This window comes from Fukomys damarensis, unplaced genomic scaffold, assembly GCF_012274545.1.
Source record: "Fukomys damarensis isolate Sample0158 unplaced genomic scaffold, DMR_v1.0_HiC HiC_scaffold_18, whole genome shotgun sequence".
In the NCBI taxonomy this organism is placed as follows: Eukaryota; Metazoa; Chordata; class Mammalia; order Rodentia; family Bathyergidae; genus Fukomys; species Fukomys damarensis.
Genome location: NW_022900930.1, coordinates 50901840 through 50921619, shown reverse-complemented (window position 1 = coordinate 50921619; position 19780 = coordinate 50901840). Strand labels below are relative to the sequence as shown.

The following is a 19780-nucleotide window of genomic DNA, read 5'->3' as shown; positions in this document are numbered from 1 at the left end:
AAGGAAAGAGATTAAATAGAAGTGACAGATTAAAATCACAATTTAAAATCAGTGAAGCATTATTATAGTGTGGTAAAAAATAAAATATGAATAGATTTTTGGCAATGCTCTTGTGACTTTTGGCTGTGAGTTAAGATTCAGTTCATATATCAATGGTGTCTCCATATAAGAAAATAATACCAAGTTCAGAGGCTAGGAGAGCAGAGAAGTTTGGTATGAAGCACTTATTTTGTCTTCATTGTCAGTGCTTTTTAGTTTCAAATATGTTATGCTTTTGAAGTTATGCCTTTTTATTTTTCTGCATAATTTTCTATTTTTATTTTTTAAAGATATTTGCTCTCATGATCTAATTCTGTTCTTTAGAAAAGACGCTAAAACCTGTCTTGGTTAAAGTTGTATCTTTTTCTTTTCTTCTTTGGTCTTTTTAACTGATTTGTTCCTCTTCCTCAGGTGAATTTTAACAAGGAGGATGAAGCACAGATAGGAAACTCAGAAGTAGTGTAAGGGTGGGCTTTGAGGCACAGTCCTGGAGGAGTTTGCAGGTGGGGATTTCTGCCTCTCTCCCCGAAACAGCTCTGCTAGCCAGGAGCTCCCAGGGCCTTGCTGTCCCCCACCTGCTTTGGTGAGTTGGGGTGTGGAGAGGGTTGGCAGAAGCAGTTTCTGCCCTGAACTTGAGCAAGACTCTTGAGGGCCACACCTCCAGATCTGAAACACAGATGCCGTGCCCACAGCCATCCCCTTCTGTGATGCCAGAGACCGACTCCTAGGCCTTGCTCCCCACCTGGTCCCCACTCCTCAGCCCCTCTTCCTGTGCCACTGCCCTCAGAGCTCCAGGCCTTCTCCATTCCCGAGGACAGTCACCCATTACTGACACTCTCAGAGGACGTGCTGGTTGTCCCAGACCTTGCTGCCCAGAGCCCTGTGAAGCAGGGCTCCGACTCCTGTCCCCTGTCCCTGCCCTGGCTGCTCTCCTGAGAAGAGTACAGGGCTGGCCTGAGGTCTTCCTTGCTGTGGCATCTCCACAGCTCCAGAGCTGGCGAGGGAGTGCATAGGCCCAGAGGGGTTTGAGTCCCAAGTGTGCAGGGTGCCGGTTGATATGCCCTAGTGAGGTGATGTGTTCTTCTTAACAACGTGGACATTAATGGCAAATTATTTGGATGTACATTTTGTTTTTTAATTTCATAAATAAATCTTCAGTACAATTAACATTCAAAACTGCTACAGATGCTGTATTGATCACTATTATTGTAGCATTTGAAGACTTTTTGGAAAAAGTAATCTAAATAATAGGAGTCTGGAATTCTCTAAATAAAACATTTCACAGGAAGAAGAATAGTGAAGTTATGAAACAATTGGTATGAGGAGTTAAAAGAATTGTACTTAGTGCTCTGCATTCAGCCCAGCTCTGGCGCATAGGATTCGTCAGACTGAATGAAGATGGGTGTGGATGGCATCATGGGTGCTGTGTGAGCTGCTTGGGTCACAGAACGGGCCCAGCCCCAGACAGATGTCAGAAGATGCCTTGGGTGGTGTGGCTGCCAGGACATCCTCACAGAGTTTTTACTTTCTCTCTACTCACGATACATACAGTTAACTCATTCTGTTAGCTCCCACGTGTCTAGATAACTTCTGTCAGCAGTGAACAAGTTCAGAATATTGGTGAAAATGTGGATTCTCTTATTTTATTATTTTTAAGGAAAAGTAGTTTTATTATTTACCTAAACAGTTTTATTCTGGTCACCTCTCCTCACACTTCCAGGTGTCTGGAAAACCTAAACCTTTAAAACGCTTCCTTTTGTCACTGTTAAGACACTACGTCTGTTTAACTTGACTACCTTTGATCTCACTGTACCGAAACCACTGACAGTACTTCCTCGATGTCATGTTCTCCCTCCCTGTCTCCCCTGGTCCTCCATCCCCCTGTACACCGCCCTTTACAAGTTCCCACGAATGTTTTGCTTCATTCCTGGCTTCCCTTGCCTGCGATGGCTTCGCGCCCTGTGGTGCTGTGACTTCACGGTCCAGCCCTCTCCTATCTGTTGGGAATCGAGCCCTGCCTGTTCTTTCCTATTTTCCAACAGTGCTGGAAATACTTCTTCTGTCTGTAATGGTATTTTGTAACAGATCCCTGGAGGTGTGAGGAGAGGTGACCAGAATAAAATGGGAAAGGTCAATTTTATATTAACATATTTCAGATAATACCGTAGCAATTTCAGTGAGAACTGAGGCTGCTGTATAATGCAGTTTTATATACTTTTTTCATTGCTGAGGTCCTCATACTTTTCACTAAAATGTTAGAATGTGTGCTTTATGCTTCCGTTTCCTCTTTGGTTTGATGAATAGACATAAACCCCTGAGGTCTCCAGGAGGTGTCCCCAGCGGTCTCCTTCCTTCACTCCGCACTGAGCAGGGTGAGAGCCCCTACAGCCAGCACTGGCTATGGAAGTAAGGAGGGCTCTCTCCTGTGTTGTCTCACACTCTAGGAGAGAATCTGCATCACCTCTGGGAGATGGGGTGTATAAGCTGAGTGAATCATTTCTTCCATCCTAGCGAGAATTAGACTCCCTGTTTTCTTAGAAACTTAACTATGTCAGAGGGACTTGTCTGCCTCTTTCTGTAGAGCTCTTCACAATAGACTGCTTCCCCGTAAGTATCACAGCTTTTAAACAATTTTTAATTTTTCGTAAAATTTTAGTAGGGAAGGGCTCTACCAGCAAGCTACATCCCAGCACATTTTAAAATTATTGTTTTATTTTGAGACAAGGTTTTACTAGGTTGTCAGGCTGGCCACAAAACTGAGATCCTCTTGGATCAGTGTCCCAAGTGCTGTAGCTGAGACTGTACAAGTGTGTGCCGCCATGCCCAGTGCAGTTTGCTTAAAACCCAGATTCAATGTCTTGTATTGAGTAGAAACAAAAGCTGTTCCTTGCTCACTGCATAATCCTTCGGCTCTACCCAGAGTAAGCAGTTCTGGAGGTGAAGTGTATTCAGAGCTCCAGCTTTTATCTTTCTTCGCCAACTTGAAGCTCGTTCTGTCCTCATTCACTGCCGCCTTCCCTATTACTTGCCAGTTCCCATATCCCCAGGGCAGGACCCAAGCCACCACTGATTCCGCCCAAGTCTAGCATCTCTCTGTCTTTGCTGCCCAGGGCCAGGTGCTGGTCCCACACTTCCTTCCCAGGCTCTTGCAAGAGTTTGTTATTCTATGTCTGTACCTCACCTCTGAGTTTGCTCCCATTGTTTTCCCCAGAGTCACTTTCTTTTCTCCCTTGAAGTAGCTTTTATAATATAAGTACTATGAGGGTGAAGCCACAGTCTGTGTGTGTGTGTGTGTGTGTGTGTGTGTGTGTGTGTGTGTGTGTTTGTGTGTGTGTGTGATCACTCGTGCATGTGTTCACCCTGCCTCGGGGGCAGTCAGGACCAATCTCCACCAAGCTCCTCTCCTTCCTTGGAGCCTTAGCTCGCTTGCTGGTCTCTGAGCTGTTCCCAGCTGTGTCCCCACTTTGAGTCTGGAGTTTTCTTTCCTTTGCACTCTGGACTGTACTCATATCTGAGGAGAGCAAGACTGATGGGTTTGGTTTCTTACTGCAGTGCTGTGGCCCTCATAATCCTGGAGCCCCTTGAGCACAGGGATGGCTGCTTGCTATGGTCCTCCTGCCTGCTTTATGCTTGTTGTGTTGTCCCAGCTCACTAAATATCTCATCCCTGAACATTGTGCCCCTTTCTCAGGGACTGAATGATTCCGTTTTCATAAATTACACAAGTGTTTCCTCATGTTTTCATCAGTTTTTACTAAAAAGTGACAGGTTCACATGAAGTTTGAAATTAAAGCACTGTAACAGTCATTATTTTACTCAACTGTTGTTACAGTGAGAGACGTCAGGGCAGGTTGTGACTCAGGCATCCATGGCTGTGGGGGAACTTTCTTCCCAGGCTCTGGCACAAGCGGGATGTCTACTGGCCAACCCCCCTCCCCTGGGTGACATCTGAACCCAGATAACTCACCAGTTGCTGCAGTCGCTGCATCCACTGCTCTGTTCCACGGGTGCACTTCTCTGTGGAGGCCTCTAGGGTCGCCAGTAGTCGCTGTGCATCTGTGGGTCTGCCGTTGCCCTACCAAGGATTAGGCTCTGGGAGAGCACTGCTTGATGCCACCCTCCTCATTACAGTCTCTCTCTTCACTTTCCCTGTGGACTTCAGTTCTCGCCCCAGATCACTTCTCCTCACGCCGTGCCACTGTAGTACAGTGCTAGGACCCAAATCTCAGAGAAGCTCTTTCTCTGAAAAATATCTTTCTGTGCTGCTCATCACCCACCCCCATCTTCTCAGAAGTCTTCCTATTTGGGGTAATTGGAAAGCAGCTGGTAACTGCTGCCTTTAGTACATCATGTGTTTTCTTTTCTTGATAATAATATATTTGATAGCCATGTCTAAAGAAACATCACTGTAAGCACCTTTTAAATTAAGCTTTCTGTATAGCAAGAGAGAAGATCGATACAGTGCTCACTTTTGTTCAGTATAAAACATATGCCCCCAGCATAAGCAAAAAGGAGACCGAAAGTTGTGTGATGCTCCATTAAATGATTTTGTTTAACTCGTGGGTTATCATCCGTGGTGACTTCTGCCCATTTGTTTGGCCCAAAGGACCAAGGTTTTCCCCCAGTTTATGGGTTAGTCTCAAATTCCAAGCCATCAGTACCCTACAGTTGCCAAGAGTGTCCCTAGAAGCCCCGCTGAAATCTTTCCTCTGCCACATAGAAACAAACTTACAGTTATAAACCCAACAGTAAGTCGTTCTGGGCATGTTTGTTTGTTTGTTTGTTTTTGCTGGAGTGTAAGCCTTGGCTGAAGCCATCTATAAACTGTAATTCCATTGATATTATTGTAGGGAACACGCAAGAATTACACAGCTCTCCATGCCAGTCTGTTTTCAGCTGGATCACAGAGTTCAGTGAACAGCAGCTTCCATGCCACCTGGGACGTCTTTCACTCTCACCTGGAGCTTAGGATTTCAGTCAAGGCGTGAGGGAGGTTCAAGAAACAGGCTCCAGTCCGAAGGCCTAATTTCTGTAAGCAGTATTTTCCTTCATCGTTTAGCTGGAAAAGTAGCTAAAAGCTTAGTGAATTCAGAGTTGGCAGAAGATAGATAAAGTACACTTGCATGTGGAGTCAGTTTAGACTTTCAAAAGCCCCTGCATGCCAGTTGTGTATGGGTCATTCGGGATTTCTTTTCCCCCTTCCTCCCTCCTGTACCGCCCCACAGTTGAATAGTTTGGCTTTGGCTAAATCTTCCCCACTGTAACTGTTATTATGGGGAAGATTCACCTGTTTCTCTCAAGTTCTGTTCCAGGATCTTGCTTCCAGATGAACCTGCCCTTCCCCATCTTCTTGTTTCATTCCTCTCTGCTGCAGTGTGGATCAAATGTGCCCCCCAAAAGGTTCCTGTGTTCAAACGTGGGCAGGGTCACGAGGCTTCTGGTTTTGCTGTGGCACCATCCACTGGAGAAGTCATAGCTGGATGGGTTGTTGGCAGTCGGGGCCCAACTGGAGGGTGTGGGTCACTGGGTGTGCGACCCAGAAGAGCACTTTGCTCAGCACCATCTGCTCCCTTCCCTCTTTCCTCCTCTCTTCCCAGCAGCCATGAAGACAGCAGCTTTGCTCCACCACACCCTTCCACCATGATGTTTCTGCCTCACCCAAGCCGAAAAGCAGTGGAATCTGTTCCTCATAGATGGGAGACACTGAAGGCTTGATAACCAGAATAAACCTCCCCGCTTCAAGTTGGGTTTTCTCAGGCGTTTTTTTTTTGTTTGTTTGGTTTTGTTTTGTTTGTTTGTTTTTTTAACAGAACAGAAAGCTGACTAACTCATCCACTACTGAACCTAGTCCAGTTTCTTCCTAACCAGTCAGACATTTTAAGTCCTTTAACTTGATCCAGCCTAATTAATTATCAGGATGGAATACAATCCTGAAACCTGTGGGCCAAACATTACTCACATAAGCTCAGAGAACTTGAAACAAAAGGATATGGAGCTGGCAACCAAGAGAGGACTGACCCACAGCCCCAGTTACAGGGAGAGAGCAGTAGGCACCTTGGGCCGTTGGGTTTTTTACTTGGTCACTTGGGACACCGGGGTTGCCTGGTGTCCATGGTGGATCCCATTTCTGACACCAAACTGTTAAAGTTTTAGACATATCCAGTTTAGCAGTTTCCCAGATGAAAGAACCATTTGTGGCTGGGGCAGTGCTCAGGGGCGCCACACCTGCCTGGCAAGGGCAAGGTCTAGAGTTCAGTCCCAGGTATCAGGAAAAAAAAAAAAGATTAGCAAACTGGATCCTCGGTTGTCTTTAACCAGAAAGCCTAGATCTCTGCGATGCTTTCCTTTTTCTATGCAGAGTCCCAAATGACCAGACCATACAGCCAGGTTCCCCAGCATTGCTCTCTACCAGGGAATGATTCACCCATAGATTTAACAGAAGCCAATAGAGAGGAAGATCCACATTAGAAAGCCAGTGAGTATCTGTGCTCTACCCCTTGGGATGCCTGATCTCCTCTGCTGTCAGAGCTCAGTGGTGGCCTGGGGCCGAAGGTCACCTCTTGGGGCAGGGCCTTGGAGACTGACGCTGATCCCTGAAAGTGTATCTGCGCTCTCTTCCTAGTGCAGACAGCTCTGTCTCACTCATGAACTCAGGGAGTTGAAGATAGCACAGACTGAGGGCTGGAAAGTGCTTCTGCACTCACCTTCGGGCCTGGCGGACATCGCCTCCTCTTCCTGGGTCCTGAAAGCCACCAGCTGGTTAACTCTGGCCTTCCACCCATCTGCATAGCTCCTCGTAGCTGCCGTTGGAACAGTGAGGAACTCGGAGAGGCCTTGTTCCTGCTAATCACATCCTATGGCTGGTTAGTGTCATGTGCTGTTCTTGTTGACCACTTTGCTATTGCCTGTCTTCTTTCATTCCTTGTTTCTTGTCTTATCCTGTCTTCTTTTTTTGTGATGGTCTCAGTCCATAATTTATGCTGGCCTTGAACTCACTGTGTAACCCAGGCTGGCCTAGAACTCATGATCTTCTTGCCTCAGCCTCCCCAGTGCTAGGATTACAGATGTGCCCACCACACCCAGATTGTTTCTTTATCATCATCATTATTATTATTATTATCATCATCATCTATTTTCAATCTATAAAACCAAGCCCTTTGGATATTCTTTGGAGAGCACTTGTTCTAGGCCACTAGAATTGTGTTTGTGCTGGCTGCTCATCCTCGTCTTGGCATGGATGAGCTCTGTTTTCGTACTTGATGTGCCTCAACTTTCCCGTTAGGTTGACATTGGACTGTTAGCAGTGTTGAGATGTTCTAGTTAATAAATCCCAAACCAGCTTTTCTTGCGTGAGAGGCTGTGTCAGCTTTGTGTCACTAACAGCATGCTTGGAAATGTTTATTTTGACTGTTTTGGAGTCCCCAGAGCATGACCACTGGCCCCAGCTGCTGTAGTCTGTGGTGACACAGCAGATCATGGTACATGTGTGTGACAGAGTGAAGCCATGGCGTAAGAGTGAGGAGGGCCCTGAAGCTGTGTGCCCCAGTGACCTGAGCCCTCTTCCTGGGCCCTGCCACTTCCAAGTCCCACCGTCCCTAAACCCCACACTGGGGCCAAAAGCTTAACAAGCCTTTCAGGGTATTAATGACACACAGTGTAGCAGATGGGAGTCAGCTGAACCTCCACTGGGCGGGTCTTTCCTTTCTGTACACAAGAACTATTTGCATAACTATCAGTTCCCTACAAATTATAAAGTTGTGAAATAGCTCAGAAACACTGACAGGCATAAACCCCCTAGAATGTAAGGTAAATGATGCAGAATGGTTCGCTTTTCTTGTCCAGCCTCGATTTTACAGCTGTTTCCTTTTACGCTGTATTTGCCATGTATGTATCCATCCATTTCTCCATCATTTTAAATTCATTTCCAGGTGGCCGCAGACATCCATACTCACCATATTCTCAGGCACTTCCCCAATTAGTCAGAAGACTCACACTGGATTTGCTCTCATACCCTCACTTGCATGGTCAGTGAGCAGATGTGCTGACTAGCATTACAGCTCGCCCTTTCCATTTCACCACTGTATTTGGGCTGGACCCGTCCATAACACAGCTTGTACCTGCACCGCCTCTCTGTGTCAGCAGGCACCATGTGCCTGAGGGCACTGCTCACTTCCTCTGGGTTCTGCAGCTGGACCAGATCAAAGAAGCTTTAGGGGGCTTTCAGCTCATGGTAGCTGTCTGTCTTCTTGCTTATAGATCTTTTCTCCCCTTTTTGTTATACTTAAAAAAAAAGAGAAGAAGCTTTAGGATCTTCAGTTTCTTATCAGATATCCGCAGGTCAGAGGTGTAGATGCACAAAGTTAGTTTCTATTCTATTCTTGTCTTCAGCATATTTTTTCTCTCCACTTGGGGATTGGAGTTCCCCTATACAAAGTTTCTCTCCTTCAGCGTGGGCTGGGATGTGAGGCAGCCTTCAGGTGGACTTGGAATCATACAGGCCCTGACAGATCCCGGCATGGTTCTCTCGCTTGGACTGTGTTAATGGTTGTGGTCGTAGAATGTGTCATAGAACAGTGAATAGATGAAATGAAATATATGTGTGTATATAAAGATGGATCAGTACATATCTACTTTGATTCCCTATTTTGTATGATCATTTATAATGAAGTGCTAACAAGTATTTTCCTGTTGTCTGCTAGGCACTGTTCAAAGTACTGGCGAAAAAGTAGGAAACAAAGTTCCTGCATTGGTGGACTCCGCTTCTGCGTCTGAGGGAGGGCGAGGACAGCCAGTAGCAAGATAAATGCACACGAGACGCGGTGTGGTCTGCGCTGAGCAGAACCATCTTGGACAAGCTGGAGGAGCAAGGGCCAGAGAGGGTTCCCCGCGTGGGGCTGTGGGGAGGGGCACACGCTGGGCTGAGTGGGCAGAGTGTCACAGGTCGTGTGTGGAATGAGAGGACCGACACGAGCTGGTGTGGAGGGAAATGGCCTCCAACCTGACAGCAGAGCTGCCTTAGCCAGTGAGGCTGCAGACATGGTGGGCTTAAGGAGGAAGAGCAGTGCTCCAGGTGTTCTCTCTGACTGCAGTGTTGTGTGTAATAGACAATGCCATTTTAGCCACATTAGTATGCTACTCTGAGCCCTTCCGCTTACTGTGCAGGGTGGCCAGTGTCTGTCTTCAGACCTTTCCTCAGCCCCAGCTGAACCTCCATGTCCTTGAGGCCTAATTCGCAATGCCACGCCTTCCCTGCCTGGCCCCTGGTGGCCCTAGCCCTCTGTCCCTGGCGAGTGCCCCTTCCAAGAGCATCATGGGCAGAGTCTCGGTGTCTGTCCCTGTGTGTCCAGAGTGTTCAGGGGACAGAACCTCACTTGTTCATGTCCTGGGGACCTTCATGTACATGGCTGCTCCTCTCTCGGTGGACACTGGGCTGTGTGTGTGTGTGTGTGTGTGTGTGTAGTCCCCAGAGCCCACTTTGACAGGTGGGCATGATGGTGGCACACGCCTGTGATCCTGGCTGGAAGCTTTGTGGCTTAGTCTCCAGTACAAAACAATAGAAAAACATAGAAGCCTTGCTGAATGGATGAGTCTTGTTATCATGGGAAGGCATTCTTTATCACAGAAGGGGATTTTCATAATGGTCAATTAAGCTCTCTCATGAGAAGACACAGGAAAGCCCTCACCAGGTGCTGCTGCCTTGGCATTTGCCTTTCCAGTCTCCAGACCTGTGTGAATTAAATCACTGCTCTTTCTGGACTATCCAGGCTGACTTCACAGCATCAGGAAATGCAGTGGCACTGGCTCTTTCTGTCTCCTGGCTGTTCAGATCATGCTCCAGCGAAAACTCCATGCAGCTTGCAGGGCCTTAGTCCTTTTGTCAGCCCCCGAACTGTTTCCTTCAACTCCTTGCTGGTCTGCAGTCCCTCCAGCAGCATGTGTGGCTTCCAGCTTCTTTGCATCCACCAGCGCTAGTTACCTCCCACTTAGTTGGTATGTCCGCTTTTGAATAAGCTGCTAGCAGGGCAAAGGATGCTCTCACTCAGACTGGGATAGGAAGCCCCCGTGACAAGCAATGTGGGCATCTCTTCCCCTCTTAGTGGTCACTGCTAATTCCCTTTGGGGAAATGTTTACTCAAATTACCTGCTCACTTTTCTTTCCCTTTTGTTTGTTCACTTTTTAAATTGGGTTTTGATTTTTTATTGAGGCATAGGAGTTTTTATATATTCTGACTATTTGGCCCATGTCAGATACATGGTGGCAAACATTTTCTGCCATTGTTTGGGTTGTCTCTTCATTTTCCTAATATTGTTGGTAAGGCCTGTCTTTTGTTTTTGTTTTGTTTTTTGTTTTTTGTTTTTTTTTAGTGCCATATTTAAGGAACTGTTGCCTTTCTTCTGCCAAGAATTTTATAGTTTTCAGCCTTAGATTCAGGGATTTGCTGAATCCCTGAGTTAACTTTTATATATGTGGGAAAGGTTAACTTGTATATGTGAGTAAGGTAAAAGGTCCAGCCTCATTCTTTTCCATGTGAATATTGGCTTTTCTCCGTCATCCTTTGTGGAAGATAATGTTCTTTACCCATTGAACAGTCTTGGCATCCTTGTCAGGACAATGGACCATAGATGTCAGAGTTTATTTTTGAACTTTCAGTTCCATTCTATTCTGTCCCTCTACCCGTGTCCCTGTGCCTGTACCATACAGTTTTTTTTGTTTGTTTGTTTTTGTTTTTTATTTTTTGGTACTGGGGATTGAACTCGGGTCCTTGTGCTTGTGAGGCAGGCACCAGAACCACTGAGCTAAATCCCTGGCCCCAAAATAGTTTTGATTAGGTAGTGTTGCACTAAGTTTTACAGGTGAGAATTACAAGTTCTCTAACCTTGTTATTCACCTTCAAGATTGTTTTGACTATTTGAGATTCCTTGGAATTCTGTATGAATTTGGCTCTGGATTTTTCCATTTCTGCAAAAACAAGAGAAGAAAGCACCATTAAAATTTTGACAGGGTATGCACCGAATCTGCAGATTGCCTGGGGTAGTACTGACATCTTAACAAAATTAAGTCTTTCACCGCACGAGCATAGGATACATTTCTATTTATTTGGGTCATGTTTAATTTGTTTCAGCAACATTTTTTTTTTTTACTTTCAGTACATAACTCTTACAAATGTATTGCTAAGTATTTTATTATTCTTTTTTGATGCTATTATAAGTGGGATTGTTTGCTTCATTTCCTTTTCAAATTCTTCATTACTAATTTACAGAATACAACTGAATTTTGGGTGATTTTGTATCTTACAATTTTGTTGAATTTATTAGTTTTCATAGTTTTTTCTGGATTCTTTAGGATAGTCTGCATATAAAATCATCTCATCTGTGAGTATTGTTTTACTTCTTCATTTCTAGTTTGGTTCTCATCCCTCTCTTTTTCTTATCTACTTGGCCGGTGAGAGATGAGGTTTTACTTTGATTGCGTTCAATATAAGATCTAGATTAGACTCTAGTGGAGATGTCCGGTAGGCAGAATGGTGAGTCTGGAGTCAGGGAGGCATGTGCTGGGTCTTAAGTTAGGAGGTATCAGGGCCCCCTTGGTGAGCAGGGAGTGAGCACGAGGAGAAGCAGTGTTGGCAGGGTAGGGACATGGGAGAAGCTGGGTCAGCAACTCCAGAGGTCCAGTGCTTTCCTTCTTCCTCCATGTGGCCCCAGAGAGGAGTGGCACCCACAGAGCCTCTTGGGGGTGTCAGATCCCTGGGCCTGTGCAGAGTGCACGCCAGAGTGGCCTGGAGGAGCAGGATTGGGTTTAGCATGGGCTTCATCTGCTCATAGAGACTCCCATAAAGGTCTGGTCTCCAAGCCTAACCAGAGCTGCACAGGAGTTGCTCTACCTTTGATGTCAGAAACATGGGAGAGCCAGCAGGTGTGTATTCCAGAGGATGGCTACAAAGGCAAGGGGCAGTTGTCTGTTAGCTTAACTGTCACATCTCAGATTTCTTCCTTTTTAGAGACAGAGTCTAGCTATGTAGTCCAGCCTAGCCTCAAACTTAGGAATGTCCTGCCTCGCCTCCTGAGTGCTGAGTTCTCCCTCTGAAAGTCTTTTTGATTTGTGTTCCTTCTTCACTCTAAGTTCTCTGCATTCCCTACGTACAGAGTATATATCTTCAAGTCAGTGGCTTTTGTCAGCCTGTTGTCCTTTGGTGCCTTTTGTTCTTCTGCTTTAGTGCACATTGACCATTCAAGACGTGAGTGTGTGTGCAGGAGCAATTCACCACTTAAACCGCACAGTGGGCTGCACCTGCAATCCCTCATCAGAATCATGGAGGTGCATGAGTAGTGTGAATTCATTTATATGCACACGCAAACCCATAGACTGCACATTAGGCTGAACATATTACCAAATAATAGTCATTTCTGGCTGATAGAATTACAGTGCATTCATATTCATATTTCTAATTATGTATATATTTTTCAATAGCATTCACATTTTTGCATTCAACACACATTTCTTACTAAGTAAAAAGTATTTAAAAATCTCTTAAGAAACTGCACAGTTCCAGGTAATAGCAGACGCCAGCACAGGAAGTGGACTGATGCTCTTGTGTGTGCTGGACCTGCTCGGCCACTCAGGAGAAGCACACGTGTGTCTGCGGTGGGTGTGCAGGGCTGCCCACAAGATGGGGATGGGGACGGGGACAGGTCAGGGCCGAGCCTCACCGTGCCCTGCCTGCCCTCTCCTCATGGCGGAGATACGCTGGCTGACTGAGCGAGAAGGAAGGCAGCGTCTGTGCTTTCACCTTGTGTCTCCATTATGTTGGGTTGGTTTTGGGATAGTATCTAAATTTCTATCTCTTGGGCTATTTTTTTCCGGGAATATAAAGTTATTTTCTTTGATATATGCTTAACTGTTTATTTTTAAATGATGTAACTTTTCAAAAACTTATTAAAGTTTATTTGTATGGGAAAAGTTTCTTTTTATGTTTCTGACTGTTTTTTGTTCCTTCTCTTGCAGTCTCAGCCAACGAGAACATTAGTCATGACAAGCATGCCATCAGAGTAAGTATCGGCTGTTTAGTCAACGCTGTCTTCAGTGTGGAGCTCGGCCTCTTGCACAGACTGATGTTCCTTTTCAGCAAACCATAGATCTGTACTCTGTTGCTTTACCTAGTGATTAAAATGTGAGTGAGACTATCACTGAGAGCTGAAACTGTGGTTTAGTGTTAACCGTTTAGTACTTAATCCATGTCGGGTTGTTGACACAGCATTAACAGGTTCTGTGCTCTGTTTTGCTAATGCCCAGCACTGAGGATTGAGCATGCTTGTTTCACTCCTAATGGCTTTGTTTGTCCACCCCTCACTCCATAGATACTCAATAAACAGATATGCTGGCCAAAACATTTTCCTTAAAGGTCTTAAAGAACACAGTGGCAAAAGGCTTTCCGCGTCCATTGGAGTGGCTGTCTGCATCTCTCGGAAGGGTTAATAGGCTGCTGGCACGCGCTTATCGTCTTCCTTACACATTTAGCACAGTAGAGAGCATCCAACAAAAACAGGGCTAGAGTCTTTGTAACAGATTTTTTAATTCCTGTTAAAGAAGAAAACCATACTTTTTAAATCAATCATAGGCTTTGAGGTTTTAAGACATTCATCAAAACACTGGGACACTGGAGTGAAGAGTATGCTGCTGCAGAGTGCATGTTTGACCCCTTTGTGTAGCTTTGTGAAGCTCCTCTTCCCGCCTGTGGCATGGAAATGAAAGGATTCATGCTTAACTACACAGCACACATTGTGGAGTGGGAAAGTAGCATACACAAAATGTTGTAAATGTACTATGAAGTATATTGAATGCTTAGTCTCATGGAAATTAGGATTGAATATGTGCATAATATTTTTTAAAGTCCGTATTTGTTTCCTAAATTAAAAACAAACATTAATGACTACTTTTTATTGATGATTTTAAAAAGAAAACTTTCCTTGCCGGCCATATTCTCAATCTTTTTCATCTTAGATTTCTTGTATGTCTTCAGATCTGGACATTTTGATTCCATATTGAGGGATCCTTGAAAAGACACTGTTACTCATTATTTAATAACTGCTGGTTGCTGCCAGACTTGGAGGAGAAAATCTGATATCCAGAACTGAAGAGTTCTAGAGATATAGTTTAGAGGTTTTTATTCTTTTTTGCTTTTTTTTTTGAGTACCGGGGATCGAACTCAGGACCCTGTGCTTGCAAGGCAGGCGGTGGATCCACTGAGCTAAATCCCCGGCCCAGTTTTAGTTTTATTTTGTCTTTTTTGCATTTTTTTTCCCTAAATTTCTTCATGATGATGATAAGTTCAAGCTGGGACAGGCTGGATCTTGACTTTCACACTCAGCTTCTCCACCCTGTAGAGCTCTAAAAAATTAAAACATTGGTGTGGTTCCACCCTGCACCTAGCAGGCAGACCACATGCTAGAGATAAATTTCCGAGGCCCCGAAAGTTAGAGGAAGAGCCCTGGAGATGGCAGGTCCCAGCAGGGAAGCCACGGCCTCTGCCCCCTTGGAGTAACTTGTGCAGAGGGACGTCGTGGCTTTGTGGCTCACCGAGTATGCTGTGGTCACTGTGGTCTGGATGGCCTCACACATCCTTCAGGTTCTCTTGGGAGCTTCAAACCTCACAGGAAAGAGCAAGAAGCAAAGAAAAAGAACAAGCTGTTGGAAAGGTTGTTATAAAAGGAAGAGAGGAGAACCGAGAGTTGCTCAGAAAGGATGTTTGATAGAGAGACTATCTTTAATAACAAAGCGAAACAGTACATGCAGCATTATGAGAGTGACAGAACAGAAGGTAAACAATAGTGAACTTCATGAAACCAAAATGCATCTGTTGAGTTTGCCTCAAGATTTGATACAATGACTTAATAAAGCGGGTCTTTTCCTGTCTTAGTAGGAAACCTGTGTGTAACAATCAGAAATTTTTGTATTTTCAAAATAAAGTAAACAACTTGGTCCTGACTGTGCAGGTCAGCTCCAGGGTGCTTGAAAGGTGAATCTCTGTGTGGAAGGGAGGGCACTCGTGGGCTGTGGCCAGGGGCCCAGTCCCTACTCGGTCCCCAGCAGACCAGTGGCCCTGGGGCTGCCTGCCATTTACAGCCTCAAGCCTGTTTTCTTAGATTAGTTTGAATTGGGATTTGGAGAGGTTTTTATTTCTAAATTTCATGTTACTGACTGTCAAAAAATGAAGACACAAGCGCTATAACCAGAGCCAATTAAAAATTTCATGTTCTAGTTTTTTGTTATTCAGTTTAATTGCCATGATACTCATGAGCAGCAGACACACTCATCAAGTTTCTGTTTCCTCCCTGCTAGGAAGCAGAGTGTCGTCATCCAGGTGGTGGATGCACTGAAAGGCTTTTCCTTGGTGTCTGAAGTCTGCGAGACCACAACGCATGTGCTGGCCGGGAAGCCGCTGCGCACGTTGAATGTGCTGCTGGGGATTGCGCGTGGCTGCTGGGTGCTGTCTTACGAGTGGGTAAGCCTGGTGCTTGACCTTTGACAGTGGGGTCTCCCTGAGAGAACTGCTCCAGGTCTTTGCCCCTCCTGGGAGCAGGGGACACAGGGCAGGGGAGGGTGAGGCCGAGTGGCCAGGACCACTGGAGCTGCAGGTAGAAACGGGTCAGACAGATGTGGGCTGCAGACACCAAGTGCGTATTCTTACACTCAACTGAGTGTTGCGCTGTGTTTGACCCAGAAATAATGTGACCAGTGCTGGGGATGGCTTGAACAGCTGAAAGAATCCAGTGACTGCTTTTACAGATAGGCTTACTTAGGATGAAACATGTCCATTTAATCCTATTTGTGTATGTTTTGTCTAGTGTATTTCTACCCGTAACATCATTTGTTCTTATTTCTGTCCACTAAAGGTACTTTTGGAATATATTTTCATTTTCATAAGTCATAAAAATTGAAATGGTCTGTCACCATTCTATTCTTGCTCTGACCATCCTAGAAACACTTTCAGATGAAAGGTCATCATTTATTGCTTGGTAATATTTTGCATCCAACTGTTCGCCTCCCTCCTCTCCTACAATGTATTATTAATTCTGTGTTAATTGAAGCCAGCACAATTATACTGTGCAAACAAACTACAGACAGACTTACAAGACTGGCTCTCGTTTTTTTCCAGTGTTATAACTTAACCCTGCAACTCCATTACCAGAGGTTTAAGAGATCCATGATTAAACTCATGAAACATGAAAAGTTGAAATCCTAAAAAAGGTATCTTTGCATTGGTGGCATTTGGGGATCACCTTACCTAATTATGTACTAGCATTGCTTTGTGTTTATTTGTGTGAAATATAGTTTACAGCCATTTTCAGTGAATGAGCTCCTGGGTTTCTTTCCAATTCAGAATGTCTCTATCTTGATGAGTCACCTCCTCCCCCATTCTGTTTCAGAGGACAAACGCCCTCTCTTTCATGAAGCATATATACTTGATTCTGTCCTCGGTCTTCCTTTTTGGCACTGAACAGCCTGAGTGTGCGGACAAGAGAATGTAGCATTTACATGGATGCTGCAGGCCACTGTTCTGTGCCAGCCACTGCTGTCCTGCTGATCACATGTGGAAACAACTGCATGCAAGTTTAGGTTATGGTAATGCTGTGTGGGGGTCACCGGGAGAAGAGCACAGCAGGCATTAGGGACATTGTGTAATACAGGGGTCACATTGAGGCCAGTCTCTGTCCAGGGAAAGGACCCTGAACTGCAGTCCCACAAGGGAGTGACAGAAGTACATGTACGGCTGAGACTAGAAAGGAAGAAGTACCACATGGAGCACAACTGCACACATCTAGTGCTGGTCTCTGAGTTTAACAGATTGTCCGGGCTTAAGGATACAAAGTCAGCACTGAAATACCCAACTGTCATCGGTCCAGTAAGGCATGTGCAGGGCCGGCATGCTCAAATCTGTACAACGCTGACTGAAAAAAAAAAAAAAACCTCGCTGGGGATTTAGCTCAGTGGTACTGCCACCTGCCTAGCAAGTACAAGATCCCAAGTTCAATTCCTGATGCCAAAATAAATAAATAAATGAATAATAATAAAAATAGCCACACATGGACAGGACATACTGTGTTCGTGGGTTAAGGCCTCAGTGCAGTATCCCTGCCCCCAGAAGGCTCTGTAGGTGTAGCAATTCCTCAGCCTGCGTCTGAGCAGGATCTTGGGAGATACGGACAGATGTCAGTCATCCTTTAAAGCAGCAGTAACCAAGGCAGCTGGGATTGGCAAGCAGACCCCAGAAACACACCCACAAAATACTGTCCATGGGTGTGACAAGGCAGTTCCATGGAGAAGTCTAACAAAACAAGGAACCCCAACCCATGCTTCGCACAGTGTACAGCAGGTTCCTCAGAGTGGATCTTAAGCTCAGTGTGCAGGCATAGAGCTCTTCGACATGAATGCAGGAGAAAAATCATGACCTCAGTTTAGGCAGAGTTCTTAATATAGCACCACATGCATGACCTATAACTGAAATTAATAAATTAATAAATTAGACTTCACCAAAATTGAACAATTTTACTCAGAAATATTATAAAGAAGGCGAGTAATACTACTAATAATTGCAAATCTCATGTCTGGCAAATGACTTAACATCCACAATATATAACGAACTCTCAAAACTCAACAAGAAAATAACCCAAACAAAAATTGGCACACCAGATTTTTTTGAACATTTTACCAAAGATATTATCAGTGGCAAATAACCAAACAAGAAAAGGCCCAGTAATCCTGACCATTAACAAAATTCAGTTTCCACCCACAGTGAGACACTGCTGCATATCTGTTAGCATAGCTAAAGTTAAAATTGCCAGCAGCCCCCAAGCAGGGATGCAGAGCAGCTGGAACTCGCGTCACCTGTTGGTGGTGGTAGGAGGCTGGCCACCGCTCTGAGCACAGGGCAACGGTTTGCTGTGCTGTGAAATGTGCACTTGCCGTCTCACACAGCAGCCCCACTCCCAGGTACTTATTTACCTTAGAAAAATGAAAGCTTGTATTCATGCACAGATCACCACCTAAGTGCTTGTAGTGTTTTTACTTATAATTATCCAAACCCAGAAACAGCACAGATTCACCTCAGTGGGAAAATGGGTGAGCAAACAGGCCCATCTGTGCAGTGGAGCACTACTCAGTCATGAATAGAGATGATGGCACACACAAACTTGGATGGTTCTCTGCTGAGCTGTGGTAATGGTTATGTACTGCGCAGTGCCACTTACACGATGGCCCAGAAGGGGCAAACTGCTGGGAAGGGTGACAGATGAGCCGCTGCCAGCAGTTTGAGTGGGAGGGAGAGGGTCTGAATGCCAAGGGCAGCACCAGCCCTGACCCTGAGGTGCTGGAAATGCACACAGGTGACGATAGGCACACACTCAGGTGCATACACTTTGATTGTTTGCAGATTTTTTGTGGAATGTGCACCTAATGTGGCTCAGTGAAAACTTGGACCTGCCAGTGCCGCGGTTTAAGAGTCAGATTTCCTTTGGGCAGTTTTGCATCCTGGATCTTCAGCTGCTGCCTCCTCTGGACACTTCTGTCAGCACTTTGTCCTCATCTCATCTCTTCTGCCTTAGAATTCCTTTTTTAATGTTAAAATGAAATATCGTCCCCTGGGTTTCTCTGGCTTCTGTGCTGCCTTTTTCTGCCTCTTTCATGGCGATGTTCACAAACCCTCATCTGTCCTCACCTCACCTCCTGCTGCCCCTACACTCAGCAGTGCATCCCACCTGGTTCCCACCTGTCCCTGTGAAGGGGGCGTGGTTTGCAGGTTGCTGACACCCACTGCACTCTTAAAATTCTACCACATTACACACAGTGTGCAGTTTAGCAAGTCAAAAGCCAGCACTGTGGTACAGCCACCCTGACCGAGGGAGCAGCACTACCCACACCTGGAGGTCCTCATACACCCCTTTTCCATGTCTTTAGTGGAACGTCCTGATACAGTGGCTTTTGTGGTTATCACCTCCTTTTCCTTGATTAGCTTTTAAAATATAGCTCATTTTGCACTTTTTATTAGCATAGTCATATAGAACCATGTTGGAATTAGCAGAATTGCAAAATGTAGCTGCTCACTCCCTGTGTGCTGCCTGTGTGAGCCAGGTCCCCGGAGACCAGGAGGTCCTCTTCCCCTGTGAGAGGCTCCAAGCTGGACTACAGCTTGGCTCCTACCAGGCCCCTACTCTGCCCACAGGACCTGCCTTCAGATTTGGGCTGTTGATACCCAGAGAGGTCCTATAAAGACCCACTCGGACCCAGACTCCTGAGGGACAATGTAGCTCTGGGCATACGTTTTAGGGGGAGAAGTTGGCCATCCTCAGGGGAGGTGACTCAGAGCCAGCCGTGCCCCCCAAGACTTTGGGGAGGGGTCCTGCCTGTGTTGGGCTCCTCCTGCTCCTTACCAGGGCCTCCTGGATCTCTTGCCCTGGTAAGCTGCTTTCTTACTCACACAGCATGGCAATTGCAGCTGGCCCTGCAGACTTGGTGTGTGCAGAACAAGGCCCAAAAGGATGCTGAGGCCAAATCTGGCTTCCATGATGTGTCCCCGTGTGGCTGGACCACTGGGCAGATTGTGGTATTTTTACGTGACACTTCAGCATCCCCTTATTTATTTGTTTACTCTTCATAAAGAGAAAAGTTTATTTCAGCTCACAACTCAGCAGCATTTTTAAAGTTGATGACAGTTGTTCTTGAGCCACCTCATTCCTTGGCTCCTGAG

The 19780-nt window shown here is 45.6% G+C and overlaps 1 protein-coding gene across 8 annotated transcripts in view; it reads left to right on the top strand.

Moving 5' to 3' along the window:
- Positions 1–19780, top strand: part of Mcph1 (microcephalin 1) — a 199245-nt gene that overhangs the window by 43609 nt on the left and 135856 nt on the right. For 5 of the 8 annotated variants that reach the window (XM_033765542.1, XM_033765540.1, XM_033765543.1 and 2 more), the window contains 2 exons: positions 13042–13085; positions 15376–15538. In XM_033765542.1, the coding sequence (XP_033621433.1) occupies positions 13042–13085; positions 15376–15538 (207 nt within the window). The remainder of the gene's footprint in view (positions 1–13041; positions 13086–15375; positions 15539–19780) is intronic. The other 3 variants (XM_019206955.2, XM_033765545.1, XM_033765546.1) reach the window with 1 other exon arrangement.